The 16,621-nt window shown below is 29.7% G+C and overlaps 1 protein-coding gene across 2 annotated transcripts in view; it reads right to left on the bottom strand.

The window, feature by feature from the left end:
* LOC123296817 (carnitine O-palmitoyltransferase 1, liver isoform) overlaps nucleotides 1-16,621 on the bottom strand; it is a 44,625-nt gene that overhangs the window by 6,307 nt on the left and 21,697 nt on the right. For both annotated transcript variants that reach the window (XM_044878479.1, XM_044878480.1), the window contains exons 2-7: nucleotides 4,445-4,611; nucleotides 3,608-3,744; nucleotides 3,109-3,385; nucleotides 2,111-2,631; nucleotides 1,356-1,668; nucleotides 798-823 (exon numbers count right to left, since the gene is read on the bottom strand). In XM_044878479.1, coding sequence (XP_044734414.1) covers nucleotides 798-823; nucleotides 1,356-1,668; nucleotides 2,111-2,631; nucleotides 3,109-3,385; nucleotides 3,608-3,744; nucleotides 4,445-4,585 — 1,415 coding nt within the window. In that variant the 5' untranslated portion in view covers nucleotides 4,586-4,611. The remainder of the gene's footprint in view (nucleotides 1-797; nucleotides 824-1,355; nucleotides 1,669-2,110; nucleotides 2,632-3,108; nucleotides 3,386-3,607; nucleotides 3,745-4,444; nucleotides 4,612-16,621) is intronic.

Raw genomic sequence — 16,621 nt, 5'->3', positions numbered from 1 at the left:
AAATTATTTATCCTATAAGATTTTCAATTTTAATTGTTTAAGTGATTATTTCGCTAAAATCAAATTAAGTAATTCGCTAAACTCTTGTCAATTCAAATGCAGTCAAATTTTCTGTCTGTGAAGTAAGAATTCTTCACCTGAAATGATAACAAAATTTGGAAATCATCCCAATAGGGAATATACATGAAATTTAAATTTGGTTCAAATATTTTTTTTCCGTATCTTTATGGGCTGCACATTTCAACTAAACCATTATTTTAGTAATTAATATGATATTAATTACTAAAATAATGGTTTAGTTGAAATATCCAGTCATTAAAGTTACGGAAGAAAAATATTTGAACTAAATTTAAATTTCATGAATATTCCCTATTGTGTGATGCATCTATCAACATTTGTACTTTTTTAGAAAGGTACTAATGAATTTCTATATAGACTTTAAGTTCCCAATAGTTCCTAACACTCCCAGAAGGAATCAAATTCATAATACTTAAGATATATAGCGAAATAACCAACTTAATAAAATATGTAATTTTTTTTTTTTTTCGAAAACATGAGAATACATGCTTTAAAAAATTATATATTATGATTTTATAAAATAAATGTATGGAAAACAGGCCGTATTAAAATAAAGACAAAACGAAAAGCTATTGTGGGTGATAAAATATTAACACCGCTTACCAATATCAGATATAATATTTTATTTAAATACGCCTCTAAAACGAATAAATTTTTTGCAAATTCTTTTATTAGTATAAATTAATAGCACAATTAATTACATATTATTTTAAGCTTACCAAGAATGCTCAGCATTAAATCCAATCTAAAAGGGAAACAAATCTTGAATTATTATAAAATAGTTAAATTTTCTACAAATTAAACAACCGACTTTAAAAACTTAACAACATTTAGTAATCGCCATGTTATTACGTCATACGGCTGTGTAAACTAACAAGTTTAAATTATCATACAAAAACTCAGCGCATTTGTTTACACAGCCAACTGACGTCATGATCACGGAGAAATAAGGCGTCCGTTGCATCGGGCGTTAGCAATGACGTCCACTAAATCTGCACATTAAGGAAGAATTAATTACGATAACATCGATGCCAACAATTACAAAAGGCACAGATAATTGCACGGCTTTAAAAGTTCGCTTGCTTAGAAAGAAGTTGCTTTGAAAAACAATTTATTTTCTCAATAATCAATGAATTAGATTCAAAATTATTTGACGGAATATGGTCACATTAAAATTTCTTTAAAAAAAAGGCACACAATCTTAATTAAGAATCTTCTATTGCTTTTAAAATCGGCTAAAAATCAATTTAAAAGATTGTAAAATAGAAATAACTTACTCGGCCATTAGTTCCAATACACAATGTAAACGATTTATCAAACCAACGATCATAGCCTTTTCCATGAAGTAAATTTTTTCCATAATTATCTAATTTACTAGGATCATTTTTGTCAAATTCATAAGGAATATCGTCTAATGCTACAACAAACGCTGCTTTTTCAATTGTATCCAATGAAGCTTTATTTAATCCTTTATTAAAGAATTTTTGTCGAGTATTAGCCCAATGTGTTCGATTACCAGCAGTTAAAGCAGCCAATTTTTCTTCACCAGGACATGGTGCAACAGTATCATTTAAAATTTGTTGAATCTGTCTAAAAACAAAATTTCAAAAAAATATTATTTTCCATTACACAAATAACAGTAGAGGTCTTAATTATCCAAAAATTATTGAGTGATTTAATTTAAGGACTTTTGCTCAACGAAAATTTATGTAATTGAGTGGCAGTTTAAAATTTACGAACACTCGTGATTTAATTTATTTTAATTAGACGACTACTAGTGGGCCTTAACTCTAACAGATATGGTTTACATTTTTTTACTCGTAGCGCTGACATCTTAGCTTTAAAATACCATAGTGCGAATAATATAATTTCGAAATAATTCTATAGCTGTTTTAAATTCAAATATTTTTGGATAGTTCGATTCAAAATGATTCAAATTTGACATAAAGTAATAAGTTTGTTTTTCCTTGGAAGTTAAGTTACACAACAACTTACGAGTATTCGAAAAAATTGTATGTTTCAATTTACTTACAATTCAATTTCGCATGGTGTTAAAATTCGTCCTTTATAAATAACAACCTTGAAATATCGTCCTTTATGATAGACAACAATATGATTTGAATCTTGATAATGTATAATTTTATCAGATTCAACACCAGGTACACGTGTTGTATTAAAAATACGTTCGTATTGCCATGAGCATAATGGTACCATTCCTTGGATCATAATTGGTTGTAGCTCTTGTCGTTCAATTAATCGTCGATAGTTTAAACATGAATTTATAAAAGATGCAGCTCGTGCTGCTTGATTTGTTGATGGATGCATGAATACAGCATCTATTCCATAGAAGTTTGAGTTAATCATTAATGGTGATCGTCCTCTTAGGTATACGTATTCTTCCCACCAATCGGATACGTAATTACTTGACCACCATGATTTTAATACTAAATAACGTTGTAATTTTTTGCCAATACCATTTTCGAATTCTTGTGCTAAATTTTCTAAACGTTTGTAATTTTCATCATCAACTAATGGTCGAACACTTCTTAAATACTAAAAAGAAAACAAAAATTTCATTTTAGTACAACTAATAAGCCGGGACGCAAAGGAAAAGTTAGGGAACAGCACCGATTTTAATGAAACTGCGACGTCTTCATAGGACATCCAGCAATATCCAGCGCGGAGCATATGTAGCCCAAATTTGTTTAAAATGTTTATTTTAACTTAAAATTGTCAGATAGTAGGTATTTTTAGACGCTGAATATGAATTCGTTGTCAGATTACATGAATTCTGTCACGTATTCTAACAATCGTGCCATGTTTGATCCCAATTTTTACGTATTTATGGTCCAAAATGTTATCTGAGAGCTATTTTTGGTCGCTAATTATGAATCTGATGTTAGATTAACGGATTCTGTCACACTAGATGACAATTTTAAGCCAAAATAATGGCAGAAGCAAGAAAAAGTGTCACCGTAAGCTGTCAATATCTTACGATCAGTAATTGTGTTCCACCATGTAGATACTTACACGTCTGGTGGTATCATGTACAGATGGTAGAGGTAATTTTGGTAAAGAACCTTGAAAGCTGTATAATCTTGGTGTATTCCAACCAGATAATACCTTAACAATACCTAACCATAATTTAGTTTTTAATGATATTTTTCTACCAGCACCTCTTGCTTCGTACATCCATCCTTTGTACATTAATAATAGTTTTAAGGTGTATCGAATTGTAAATATCACTGTTAACCACATTGCCAAAGCGACAATAGCACAGCCGATTAACTGCCACGATACTGAGTCACTGAAAGAAAACGAAATTACAATTATTTATTAAATTTTAAGTAAAATAATTCAGGTGAAAAACTCCACGATTAAGCTATCGCTTTTCCAGGTTTGATTTACTTGAATGTGTGTAGACTAATTTTAGCACGCATCCAAAATCGAATATGGTTCAATAAGTGATGTCATTGTATTTTAGAAAAGTAGAATAATATATATAACACTTCAATCTCATTACACTTACCTCGGCAGTAATGGCATAACTTTTGTGACAAGATCATAAGGCACTTTATAACCTGAGAAATGGACTGCCATCACTATACCCATAGTAATCCATAAACTCCATAAATGAGCTGGATAAACTCCATTATGTACGCTATTCTAAAAATGAGAAACAAATTTAAAATTAGTTTTTTACTCATGGCTGATAAGTCTTATTTTTCTGTACACAACATGCTCAAGGTTCGTGTGGCAAAACCGAATCAGCTATTTGTCGAAAAAAAAAGCAAGCACTCCTTTTTACCCGACTGTGTGACGCAAAGGAGTGCTCATGTGTTTATTAGTTTATATATGTATGTATGCATGTGCGTTCATTTGTAACCCACTACAGGCCAAACGCGAGTGTCACTGAAGATATGGCAGTAAATTCAATATGGCGACCACCATACAAAAGAAGGGAATCATTGAATAGGTATTAAATACACAAATCGCTCGATGTAAAATTGTTAAAATCGGCTCAGAATTTGGCCTCTAGAGCGCCACAAAGGAACAGACATACATACATAGATTGAAAATACATACTTATAATTCAAAATATACGTTTGAGACTTCGTTCTATCTATTAAAAAATTCTTTTTTGAAGCTCAAGTTCGCTGATTTTTTATAAGTCCCTGATTTCCGAATTTATTGAAAAATCACTCATAAGATTCCATAGACCCTAAGAGAACGCCCCGCTTACAATTTTCGAAGAGGAAAAAGTGAGTAGCATAATTTTATTCGAATCTCTGAATAATTTCAGTTATCATTCACAATAAAGACTGGCGAGTCGAGGTTAATACTATTAATAAATTAAAATACTCACATGAAATCTGCCTAAACGTTTTTTCCATGATCGAATACCAGATTGCCAAACTAAATGTAAAACCTCTCGATCGAAATTCACATCCCATCCTTCGTGAGTGATAGAAAATGAAAATGCAACAGCAGAATGAGCTTCTGCCATAGTGAATTGTTAAACGTATCAAATATCTGAAAACAAAAATAATAAAATGAATATTTTATACCCACAATCCTCAATGAGTATACATTTTTTTAAAAATATTTTAAGTTTTTTATTTAAATTTTAAATGTTAATTATTTATTTATCAATATCATAAAAAGCACAATAGTATCACTTAATGCTAAAATTAATTAACTATATTAAAAGCTGTAGGTGATTTCATGATCGTAAATTATTATACAGGACGATCCATTCGTATGAGTCTAGGTAAAATTGTTGACATATTCGTTTCCCTAATCGTAATATCCCGCCTTAAACTAGCAACTTTACCATCGTTTTTCACGAAAGCCAATAACACGTATGACTTAATATTTTGGCTAGGTTTTTCTTATTATATGAATAATTGACTGTCAATTTTGGAAAGTTTGTCATTAAATAGCATTTTTTTCAAGTATCAAGTACATTTCAATTTTCAATTTCAACAGACTGGATGTGAACTTTTAAATAATGAATAATAATCAAAACAATGAATTATTGGAATATTTTCAATACAAGTGTCATTATTTGACCTCTTGTATTCCTAACTTTTCTCAGACGCGTTTTTATTGAATCCACTGTATTTTATTTTTATTAATATCAAAATTCATTCAAATCAATCAATATGAACGCTTAAAATTCCTAAACAAAGATGAAGAGACCCACTAGTGACGTCATACGTGGATATCTTTGTTTTATAAAAAGAAATGGACAACCTTTGAATGCAATCTTTGATTGCTTATAAGTTCTTCGTTTTTTGATCAATTTTAATTTCATTTTCAAATTTTGTCATGGTATCAAGTCTAGTTTTACCTTTTTATGGGTAATATGGCCAATTCGACATCAGGATTATCCCCTGTTTAATAATATTTGATTAATAAATTTTTAATGTGATTGTGGTTAGTCTATTAATTAATAATAATTTTAATTTTATGATAAAGCCTATAATTCCAATCAATATTTACTTTACATTGCAAATATTTGAAAATAGATTTGTAATAATCAATGAATAATATTTTTTTGCATTTATAATCTACGTTCAGTTTGCAAAAAGTGCGTGTCAATAATTTTCAAAAGATTATTTTGCAAGTAGTTTGAAAAAACTTGTGAAATCAGTTAAATAAAAGTTGTTGCATGCAAAAAGTAAATTATCTTGGCAATTTAATATTAACGCGAGACAAAAATAAATTTTTCTAGCACACTATAGATGATTACTTATTTATCTTTTCACGGAAAATCGTGCAGAAATAAAGAACTAATCCTGAAAAATAGTGTTTACAACTCCTGCGAATTGTTTATTACATTCTCGAATGGTAATATTACTTCTCGTTCGTAGTTCTAGCTTCACTTTCATGTACAATTCAAAGAGCATAGGAATCCTATAGTCTTTGGTACAATTAACAATGATTCGCACCAGTTGTAGGGTTTCTGAGATATCGTAATATTTGAATCGATTTTAGTCCGTATCTCAAAAACTATTCGACCAGTCAACAAATGCACCCTATTTTTGTACTTTTTGGGTTAAAATTACCTTATATACTGAGTTATCGAAATTGGAGATTAAAAAAATGTCTCGATTTTTTTGCGCTTGTCTAAGACTTCCTTTCCTTTGTACCAGGAAGTGAAATTATATATAAAATATGACAGTTGGTAAATATATTTAGCACCTCGTAGTATTTAATAGAAAACGATTTCTAAACAAACAGAATGAATTCAATGTCATTGTCGCAAATAAATATAATATAAGAAATAGTTATTTGAGGTTAAACACTCATTTTATTTTCAAGGTTGAGAATAAATGTTATCTATTTATCAATTTTATAAAATGTAAAATTTCTAAAAATTGCTTAGATTAAACTTAGAGCAGACACTCGAAAAGTTTTGCAAAGTTTTAATTAATTAAAGTGTTTAATTTGGTTTTCCAAAACACTTTTTTCGGACCAATGAATTGAATCGTTTATGCATGCGTTCCTTTCCTATGCAGTGACCTGTATCGTACGATACGTGACGACGGCATTTACAATGCTTAATTATTTAATTACATTCAGCGTTAGTTACGGCATAGATATTAAAATTTTTCGAAGTATAATTGTATTTGACTTTAATAAGCGCCCAATGGAAAAAACCTCATTATAATTCTAACAGTAATATAGAAGTGAAAAGGATAGTTTTAGGGGTGTTTTTTCCCATTTTTCCCAGAGGTTGCACTGGTTTCTGCCAAAAATTGTTTATTCCCATCCTTTGAGTTACATTAATCTATGCCTTAATAATAATAATAATAATGGGGTTTAACCAACCTCCGTTTCTCTGACATATACGCCTATAACAGAGGCCACCCACATCATTATTTGTTAATCTTTATTTATTTAATTACAAACATATTTCCAATTACATTTTGATGTGGGTGGAGTCGGTTACTTCGTTCTTATCCAAGCGACGACAATGGGATCAATTCTGCACTCCCATTAATTATAAATTGTTCACACTGCCGCTGCCTGGATTCGAACCCGCAACCTAAGTCTAAATGGACAAACAGTCAAAGGCAAACGCCTTAGACCGCTCGGCCTTTTAGGCTCTATGCCTTAATGAGATCGATGATGTAAAAACAGATGTTAAGACAATGTAATCGAATCAAGAATTTTTTGGCAGATCGTTTTATAAATTTAATTATGTGAACGTAAATAAATTATGTAAAAAAGACCAACGTTTGGCGATTATAAATAATTTTAGGTCATTGACCAAACAATACCAATTTTAATGACTCATATAAAGTGATAATTTTATTTTCAAATATTATATTTTTGTTATGTCTGTTTTTGAAAAAATAAGGAAATTGCATTTGATTATGCATATTTATTAATCAATACACACATGCCCCTTTTTTTTTCTTCATGTTTATCATGTTTACAATAATTTTTACAAAAAAATGCATTTTTTTTCAACGAATGACGTAGGTATCTATAATCAATAAAAAACCAGCTTTCTTGATACTAAAGTTGCTGTGATTAATAGATAGGGGAAAATAGAAAATTATTCAACTTGAAGAATTTCAAGTTAAAGAATTGATTTTTAATTACATCTACCGACCGTGTCTACGTTATAGATCCCACTATTTTCCTAAGGAATTTTCCTAAAATGTTTGGGATTTCGAAATACTTAAAAATACTCTTACTCCATGCATTTATAAAACTAAAAAAGACTACAGAAATAATATAATACAAAATATCAATAGTAATTTACTTTCTTTTCACTTATAGGCAATTTTATTACATAAAATTACATAATGAACAAAATTAATTTTAATAATATTTCTCTAGCCTGTTATTTCCTAAGCGGTACATTTTAGATCGTGAGTCTATTTTTATCGTCATTAGCCAGCACGATAAATTTAAAATGAGGTGGTAAATCGTGGAATTTGATCAAGAAGTAAGGAAAATCTAGCGTGGACAGGAAAAAACAGGCTAGAGAAATAATATAAATAATAGCAAATTTTTATGAAATATTTAAAAAAGGTTTATGCGCTTAGAATCGTTGTGGTATTTTAAACACTTAATAATATTCCTACTTTTGAGATGGTCCTAACATTAAAGCAATAGGTTCCAAGCCTAGACTCAAAATGCGATAAAACATGATTAAAAATTTTAGTCTTTATTTGTTTAAAAAAATCCCTTTGAGAAAAGGCAGGTTGTTGCTGTTATGTTAGGGATTACAAATCCCATCGACCACACTTCTAGTAGTGTCATAATTTATTTTGTTTCAAATTAGTCGCTTTTCCCTTACTAAAATTATTTTACGCAGTTTTCAAAAATAAATATTTTAATGATTTTTTTTATGACCTACAGATAAGGCTATAATTAATTATTTTTCCCATTTATAAATATAATAATCGGATCATCTGGTTAACCCATTTTAGAGTGGCCTTCAAAATATTATTCGATATATTTAAAAAGGTTCAAACTAATTCGACTTCAGTCATAAAGGCCCATAAGACTTATGTCTAAACAATAAGTTTGTATGAAAATCTAGATAAAAAGCGAAGCAAAATGATTTTGGTCAAAATTGATTGAAATTTGGAAAAAGGTTCGTCTTAAAAATACTGATAAAAGAAGATAATGGACCCAAAGTTTTTATGAACAGTTTTTGAGATATTCGGAGTCAGAGTTTAAACACAGACAATTAATATACATTCACGGGACCGATATATTCGTCTTTTCTATAAATTTTAAGCTCACATAAAGTTAAATACCAAACTAAATCCAATCAAATATATTCCAAAAATAAATTCTAGACACTCAATTCAAAAGTCTAGACACTCAATTCTACAAGATATATTTAAAATATAGATTTTTAAATATAGAAACAATGATTTCAAATTACTAAGTGAAATGATTCATAACAAGAATGCAGATAAAATTGTGCAAATGCCACTTCTAAAAAAAAATTCATTGCGATAAAATTTAAGCTTTGATTGATTGCACTTCAAAAAGTATAAAGTTGCAAAAAAAAGTTGATAAACCAAATTAATAATGCAATTTGTATCTACAAAAATTAAGTTCATTTCAGATAACCTAATGGAAATACACTCGTGCCAAAATTAACGCGACAAAATTATTTTATGTAAATTTCACTCAATTTCATATGATCGTAATTTGGTGAAAACTTCTATCGTAATTTGGAGGATTTTCTCTTTTCGTCTTTTCTCTATCTCTTGAATTGAAATAAGGACATGTACTAAAGACAAAATTTTGTTGGTAGCATCAAAATACTTTCAAGCGTTACAAACTGGAGACTAAACTTAATATACCTTGATATATTTCATATACATGGTATAAAAATTACTCCAAAAACGCACTTTCAGAATATACACTAAAATAATTAATAGTTAATTAATTATTCACAATTAAAACATTTTAATTCCCGATTATTTAGATTTCCATATTTTTATCGTTAACATTTAACAAAAATTGGAGATGGCGTTAGTGGGTAATGTGATAGTTGTATTATCGACCCCCCCCCCCCCGCCCAGTTGGAGTATCATACATAATGAATTATTAATTAACTTTTAATTATTTTAATGGAGTAATTATATATTCTGAAAGAGCAATCTTCTTCTTAGGAGCAATTTTTTGATATATAATTTTTTTTTAATATTAGTACTTGGCGCTAAATAGGTAACGGTCCTCCTGTATCGTTTTAACCTTAGTATTTTTAACATTAACTTTTTCAGAATCTCAAAATTCCCTGAAAATTTTAGGGTTTATATATTGATCACCATCCTTTAAAGGTACTACTAGACACAGCATCAGAGTCGGAAGAAGTGGGCTAATAAGTTGTTTTTGAAAGTTTGGGCGTAAAGGACATACATTCTGCACTTCTTGATGACTTTATCATCTAAGCTGTTAAGAAAAGAAATAAATTGCAACATCCACAAGGAGAGATAAAAATTAGTTCACCCCCAAAAATAGGAATATAAAACCGTGGGAGGTGTTATTTATTATTTGTGGTTCTCTTTCTTGGTAACAATTCCTACAACTTAATTCTTTAAAAAAATAAAATTTAAATACGCGTCCCGTTTTATTTTACGTCTTATCAGGAATGTTATATTTTTATATTTTATCTAATTCATCAAAGAGTCAAACGTCAAGTATATTCCTTAAAATAATAAGATAAAAAATTTATTTTAATAATTGTAATTGTTTTAATAAAAATAAAATTTTAATATTATCAGACAATATTTAATTTATCACTTTAAAGTTAAAACCTAAAACTAACATGACATACATTCTTTAAATTTATTTTTTTAACATATTAATCCGCGACACATTTAAATCATTTTTTTTTATAAATCATAAAATAGATTTTTATAAAAATTTGTAGAATTATTCTTGATATAATTGTATTTTATGCAAGCCTTATTATGGTTACTACGATAATACTGGTAATAACCGGATGAGAATAATTTTCGTATACACATAAGCAAAAAGCAAAAATCAGCGACATATTAGCGAAAAAATTACACTGGTCAACAAGATTTGATTTTTTTTTGTCACATTGATGCGATAGACATTTCTTATAGTTTTTGAGGGTGCGAAATTCGAATTCGAATTCAGAATTTCTCTAATACATAAGGTTTTCGAAATATTTTTAGCTAAAATAGGGAAAAATTCGTCTTTTGGTTATATTTGAAATTCCGTAACGCCACTATGTAATTATTTTTTCATATGAAAAATTGGAAGATTTCCATTTCCTTCCCTCTTACTTTAAAATACTTTTTGAATTATTCCGATATCCTTTTTGCTCTTCGAGAAATCATATCACATTTATTATAGTTAAAATACCTATACATTGTATTACTACTAATATAAATAATATTTATATTTAATTAATTAATTCTATACTTTTGGAAAAATTCAAAATGGATTTTGAGGGGGAATTAATGGTATTTTCTGATGGCGTAAATGTTTTTGTGAGGAAAAAATATTCACCGGTGAAATATGACCTCGAATTAAGAAGAAAAACAAGTTTGTTTCATGTTAAGGAACGAATTTCTCGATAACGTGACGCGCTGAAGCAATTTTGCGCTCAGATTCATATTCAGCACGTCAAAAACTTTCCAAAAAGTATTTTCCATGCTTCTGTGACAAAATTTGTTTTGACCAGTGTTATCTAAGGGTAAATTCACATCAGAACGATGGACGCTCAGTAATTAGAAAACCATATTCAGTGAACAGCCAGAGTAGTTTTGGCACCGGGTTGTTTTTGTATTGAGTTGTTTTTACCAGAGCTGTAATGACCGAGCTGTTTTGACCAGAGTTACAATAGCGAGTTACTTATGATGATTCCCCTTTAGTGATTAAAACTATTTTTGACCAGATGCGTCAGTCAAAACCACTTTTTACCACAAGATTACAATCAAAAGCACTATTAAGCAATGATATTCAGGAAAAACCACTATTGATCAACTTGTGCAGTCAAAAGTACTTTTGATTGGGTAACAGTTTTGGCTGTGGCACATACATGGTATAAAAACTTATACTATAAGCAATAAGATTAGGCAGTTTTGAATACATTTATTTATCACTGTTTCTAGATTTTCATTAATAGTGGAGGAAATAAAGCATTTGACCTGCCAGTAGATTTTAATGGGAGCCAGTGGAAAATGTTTGTCTCAAGTGTACTCAACAAAAATATATTCATGCGATCTTGTGCTTTTTGTGTGGGACAGGAGTACCTTACTGCCAGACACCATATTCTCTTTACTTGACATTTTAAAAAAACTACTCGATTTTATATTTTGAACGATTCTAAGTATTTTTTTTATCTTTAACATTTTTTACCTAGCCCCACCGTTTTAGTACAAAATCACAACGAAATCATTTCAGACCAGTCATATTTACAAGCACATATTGCACTATAATTATTCGAATTAATTGCAACCAGACTGGATTGAATATGAATGTAGCCAATTTATTTTTATCAAAACTTTTCTGTAATAAATAGCGAATAGTTGTTCTGAAGGTTTGATGGTTTCGAAATAGATATTAGATGGCAAGTGTATTCTCAGATTGATTATTATTTAACGCTGGCTGTGTATTATTTATTTTAAAATAAAGTGAAGACCAAACGTTTTAAAAAAGATTCATATATATAAGTTTATTTATAGTTGAGTTCAAAGTCCGCATTTCATAAAGTAAGTAGAAAGTTCACTATTTAAAAAGTTAGTGTTTAGTAACATATTCTTCTTATACAAATATTTTACACAGTGGCACTGGCATGGCATGGCATGGCATGGCAGTTTTATATTCTTCTGTGTCACGCCTCTATTCATTTTCAACTTATAATATACAGTATATATTTATTTATACATGTGCATAATACTAATAATAATATGAATTACATTGTCAATTTATTAATTTAGTTCAAATTATGATTTTAGAATGTACGATATCACCTCAATTTTACATTATTTGCAGTTCCGGCTTTAAAGGGGGGAGGTTGTAAGCGGATCGGGACGGTTCATCGATCTAAAGGAAAACTAAACTCAGCGTATTAGCCTTTTTCCTCTGAAGATGATGTAAAAAAGACCCTCTAGATGGCAGGGATATTTGTACACCCCTAGTGTTGCCATCTAGCGGATCTTTTTTTAATCTTCAGAGGAAAAAGGCCTGGAATTATTAATTATTGTATGTCCGGATTTAATGATACAGTAGAACTCCAATTATCCGAACTCCGACTATCCGAATCGCCGATTATCCGAATCACTTTCAGAAAAAAATTTGTCCAAAAAAAGTGCGCTATTATTCTTCCCCCCGCGAAGCCAGTGTTTGCGCGTTCGCTCACTATTGTCCTTCCCTCCGCGAAGTCAGTGTAGGCACAACACGTGGTATGAATTATGTCATTGTTTGTTGAAAGTGTGAGAGAAGATGTTGAAGTGGAAGTGGAAGAAGAACTTTCTGCTGATGTTGAAGTAGACGCTGGACCATCAGCTAGTGAAGTATTTGCCGGCCTCGAGACTGCTTTGAAGTGGATGGAGCGTCAGCCCGAGTGTGACCACTTGCAACTGCTCACCGTCAAGCGAATGCGTGACCTGGCTGCCCGAAAACGGATGAAGACCGCAAAACAGCTTACATTGACGGAGATGTTTAAAAAACAATGATTTTTATTTCTAAACTTGTACATAAGTACATTTTATTTATATTTAAAACATGTGAAAATATCATGTTTCTTTCATTTAATTCAACAAAAAAATAGTGCAATATCAAAACGTAGCTTTTTTCCTCTCCAATGGCAATTTTTTTAAAAAAACTCCGATTATCCGAATATTTGATTATCCGAATGGGTCCCGGTCCCCATTAATTTGGATAATTGGAGTTCTACTGTAATATGATAATGTTTATAATTTATCTTATGTGGGAACTCGACCCAAAGTGCAAAGAAGTTCACCTAGCAAAGAATTAAGCGACCACGCACTTAAAATTAGCTTGAATACTGAAATTACTTATATTTTCGAGTACTTAAATAAAAAGTGTAAAACATTTATAATTTGAAATTCAATATTCGGATATTTTCTTGTTTTTTTGAACGTCGGCCCACCAGAAATTAATCTGTCAAAATTTTTGAAATAGCTTGAAATGATCATTTTTGACCTTGTCATATAAAAATTTTGTATTTTTGTTTGAAACAGGAGTCACTTTCCAATAACACCTTTCTCGATTAATAAATAATATTGCCACTTAAACTTAATTGAAGTGAACTTGGAACATTTTATGCATCCAATTAAATAACTAATTGTGGTGGGTTTTTACATCCATTAAGTAATTATTAATAGTTATTGGAGTTTAATAAATTAACACTTAACTTATTATCAAAATTCAAATCTTGGTGAGTATGACTGACTCCCAGAGATCAGCAAATTATCACATGATGTCGTGAATGGTATGAAATAAAGCCTTTAACAATAACAACTTCGATTAATAGTCCTGTGATTACGTTCCGATGACTAACGCTATAAATATGACCATCATTTTTTTCTTTTCAATAATTAACCGTTAACCTATTAAGAGTTGTCGTATTTGCAAAAAATGACCTGGAATTGTGTGTCAGTATCCCCAAGTAAAATTGTCATCATCGCATCAAATTGTTGTTAAAGTATCTTCTTTTTTTTTATTTCAATTTTTGGAATGAAAAAAATAATTTTCTATTAAGAAATTAATAATTATTAACTTAAAAAATTCTTTATTTTTTATCATAAATTACAGAGCTTATCAGTATCAATTTTGTTGATGTGATAGGATTATTCAAAAATATACCTCCAAAGGTTGCTAATGTTTGTATATTAAATTAATAAATTGGTTAATTTCCTATTAATTCCTCCAATGACAAGGCAAAAATTAAAATTAATAAAAAACAAAATAATTAACAAACATATTTATATTATTCTTTTTGAAAAGAACTTGAACTTTGAAATAGGTTATGTTAATTCCATTTCAAAAAAAGGTAACAGAGAAAGTAAGTTAATTAGAATATGGAAAAAAATAACAAAATTCAATTTGATTTCCTTTTGTAAATTAGGTGTTAGTTACTAAAAGTTAATACTTAGGCGATGAGTGTTGTTAAGAAGTTTATGAAGTTAAGGAGGTTGATGTCGTTATGAAATCACACTACCGTAACGCTAACGAAATAATAGTTAATATTCTTATAGGATAAGAAACTTTACTATAATAATAATGAACAAGCGTAAATAAAAGATTAGTAACAAATTGTACAAGAAAACCTTGAATTGCTATTAAATTCTTTTCCGTATTTATAATAATTATATGTTGAATTAAACGTTTAAATAAAACCTTATTTGTTAAGTCTCAAGCTTAATTCATACTTTTGGATTTGTAAAAATATTTTGTATCGGAACCCTTCAAACATTTTGTTTAAATCTAGAATGAATTGGCTAAGCATTTTTTAACTGCTTTTTCTTATTTCATTTAAGTAATCGTAAAGACGGGAACAGAGTCAGATATAGTAAAGTGATATTTCAATGCTTTGAAAATACACTTTAACTTTACGGTATACTCCCTTTACGTCGTAGCAACGATTTATAAGCCGTAATCCATGCAGTTGAACAAACCAATAAAAAAGGCAAACCTATTAGAAACTTCACAATCTAACAGAGGTTCTTAAACATATTTCGTCTACCACCCACTTCGAGAATCAATTATTTTTCAACGCCCCATATAAGTCTTAGCCTATTAAATTTTTTCTACACAAATTAGTCTTATCATTCCCCCTAAAGGCTTCTAGCGCTCACAAGGGGGCGTTATCGCCCACTGTCCACCAGAAACACTGATCTAGGTAGACTTTCGGGCAGAACTTAATTGTGGTTATGCGTTCTACGGAAATGTTGTATTAGACCAAAACAGGCAAATGTCACTTTCTGCTACATTCATGGACACAGTGATGTATAAAAGGGCACTAACGCAGCTGAACTAAACCATGAACAAAAATAATGCGAATGATACACGCTCAATACTTCCACCGAAAAACATAAAAAAACATGACAGAATCGTTAAGATTGCCGCAGAGCCTAAACATTTTGAAAAGATCTCAAAGGTAATACCATCGGGGAGTAATTACAAGCAACTGTCTAATCGAAGTAAACCTACAAAAATCATGAATCATAGACGAGATTTATTGAAATTTGCAGGGGTAGAAACGAGAAGAATCGCGCATTTAGGCAAACGGTATTTTCTATTCAAAATATTTCGATTTTTACAAGAAAATTCTATTTACGATCTATCTTTTTTGTTTTTTAAAAGAAAAGGAGTTGAGAAATGACTTGAGTTTATACAAAATTCCTACATCGAGAAATTTGTTTTTTCTGTGAGAAATAACTTTCGATCAAAAAGCTCTTGGTCTACAGATGTAAGTCAGTAAATAATATGTTTTTCAATTTGATGAATTGACCTTAATAATTAATGGAAATGAATACATCTGAAGCGACCTTTATACATTAATCATTTTTATATTATAAGTAAAGTAGATATAACCTACATTATTCTTCCATTCGAAATAAAACAATAAAAATAATTTTTAATTGTTTTACAGGTAGGTAGATTGCTGCTTTATTATAATTAATCCATGACTTAATATAAAAACATACAAATATTTCAATATCATTTTTTTTAACTTTAAAGAGAATATACTATCATTACATATCCATTTTAAAATAGTTGCACTCGGTTCGTGCAACAGTACAATAATTTTTAAAATAATTTAATTAGAATTGGCCGTATTAAGCGAATAATCCGCGTGCTTACATTTTTTAAGAGGACGTTGGAATCAAAATCTGACTTTTAGAAGTACTTATTTGCATTTAACTTAGCTCATTCATAAATCTCAAATTCGCAAAGCGTATAAACAAAATGTCGTTATGTAACAAATACAATTTACTAATTACCTTGAACTTGTCGAGGGTCTACTGTATTATTAAAGAGAATTAAATCAAACAAC

This window comes from Chrysoperla carnea, chromosome 3 (assembly GCF_905475395.1).
Source record: "Chrysoperla carnea chromosome 3, inChrCarn1.1, whole genome shotgun sequence".
Classification (NCBI taxonomy): domain Eukaryota; kingdom Metazoa; phylum Arthropoda; class Insecta; order Neuroptera; family Chrysopidae; genus Chrysoperla; species Chrysoperla carnea.
This window is presented reverse-complemented; position numbering and strand designations above follow the sequence as displayed.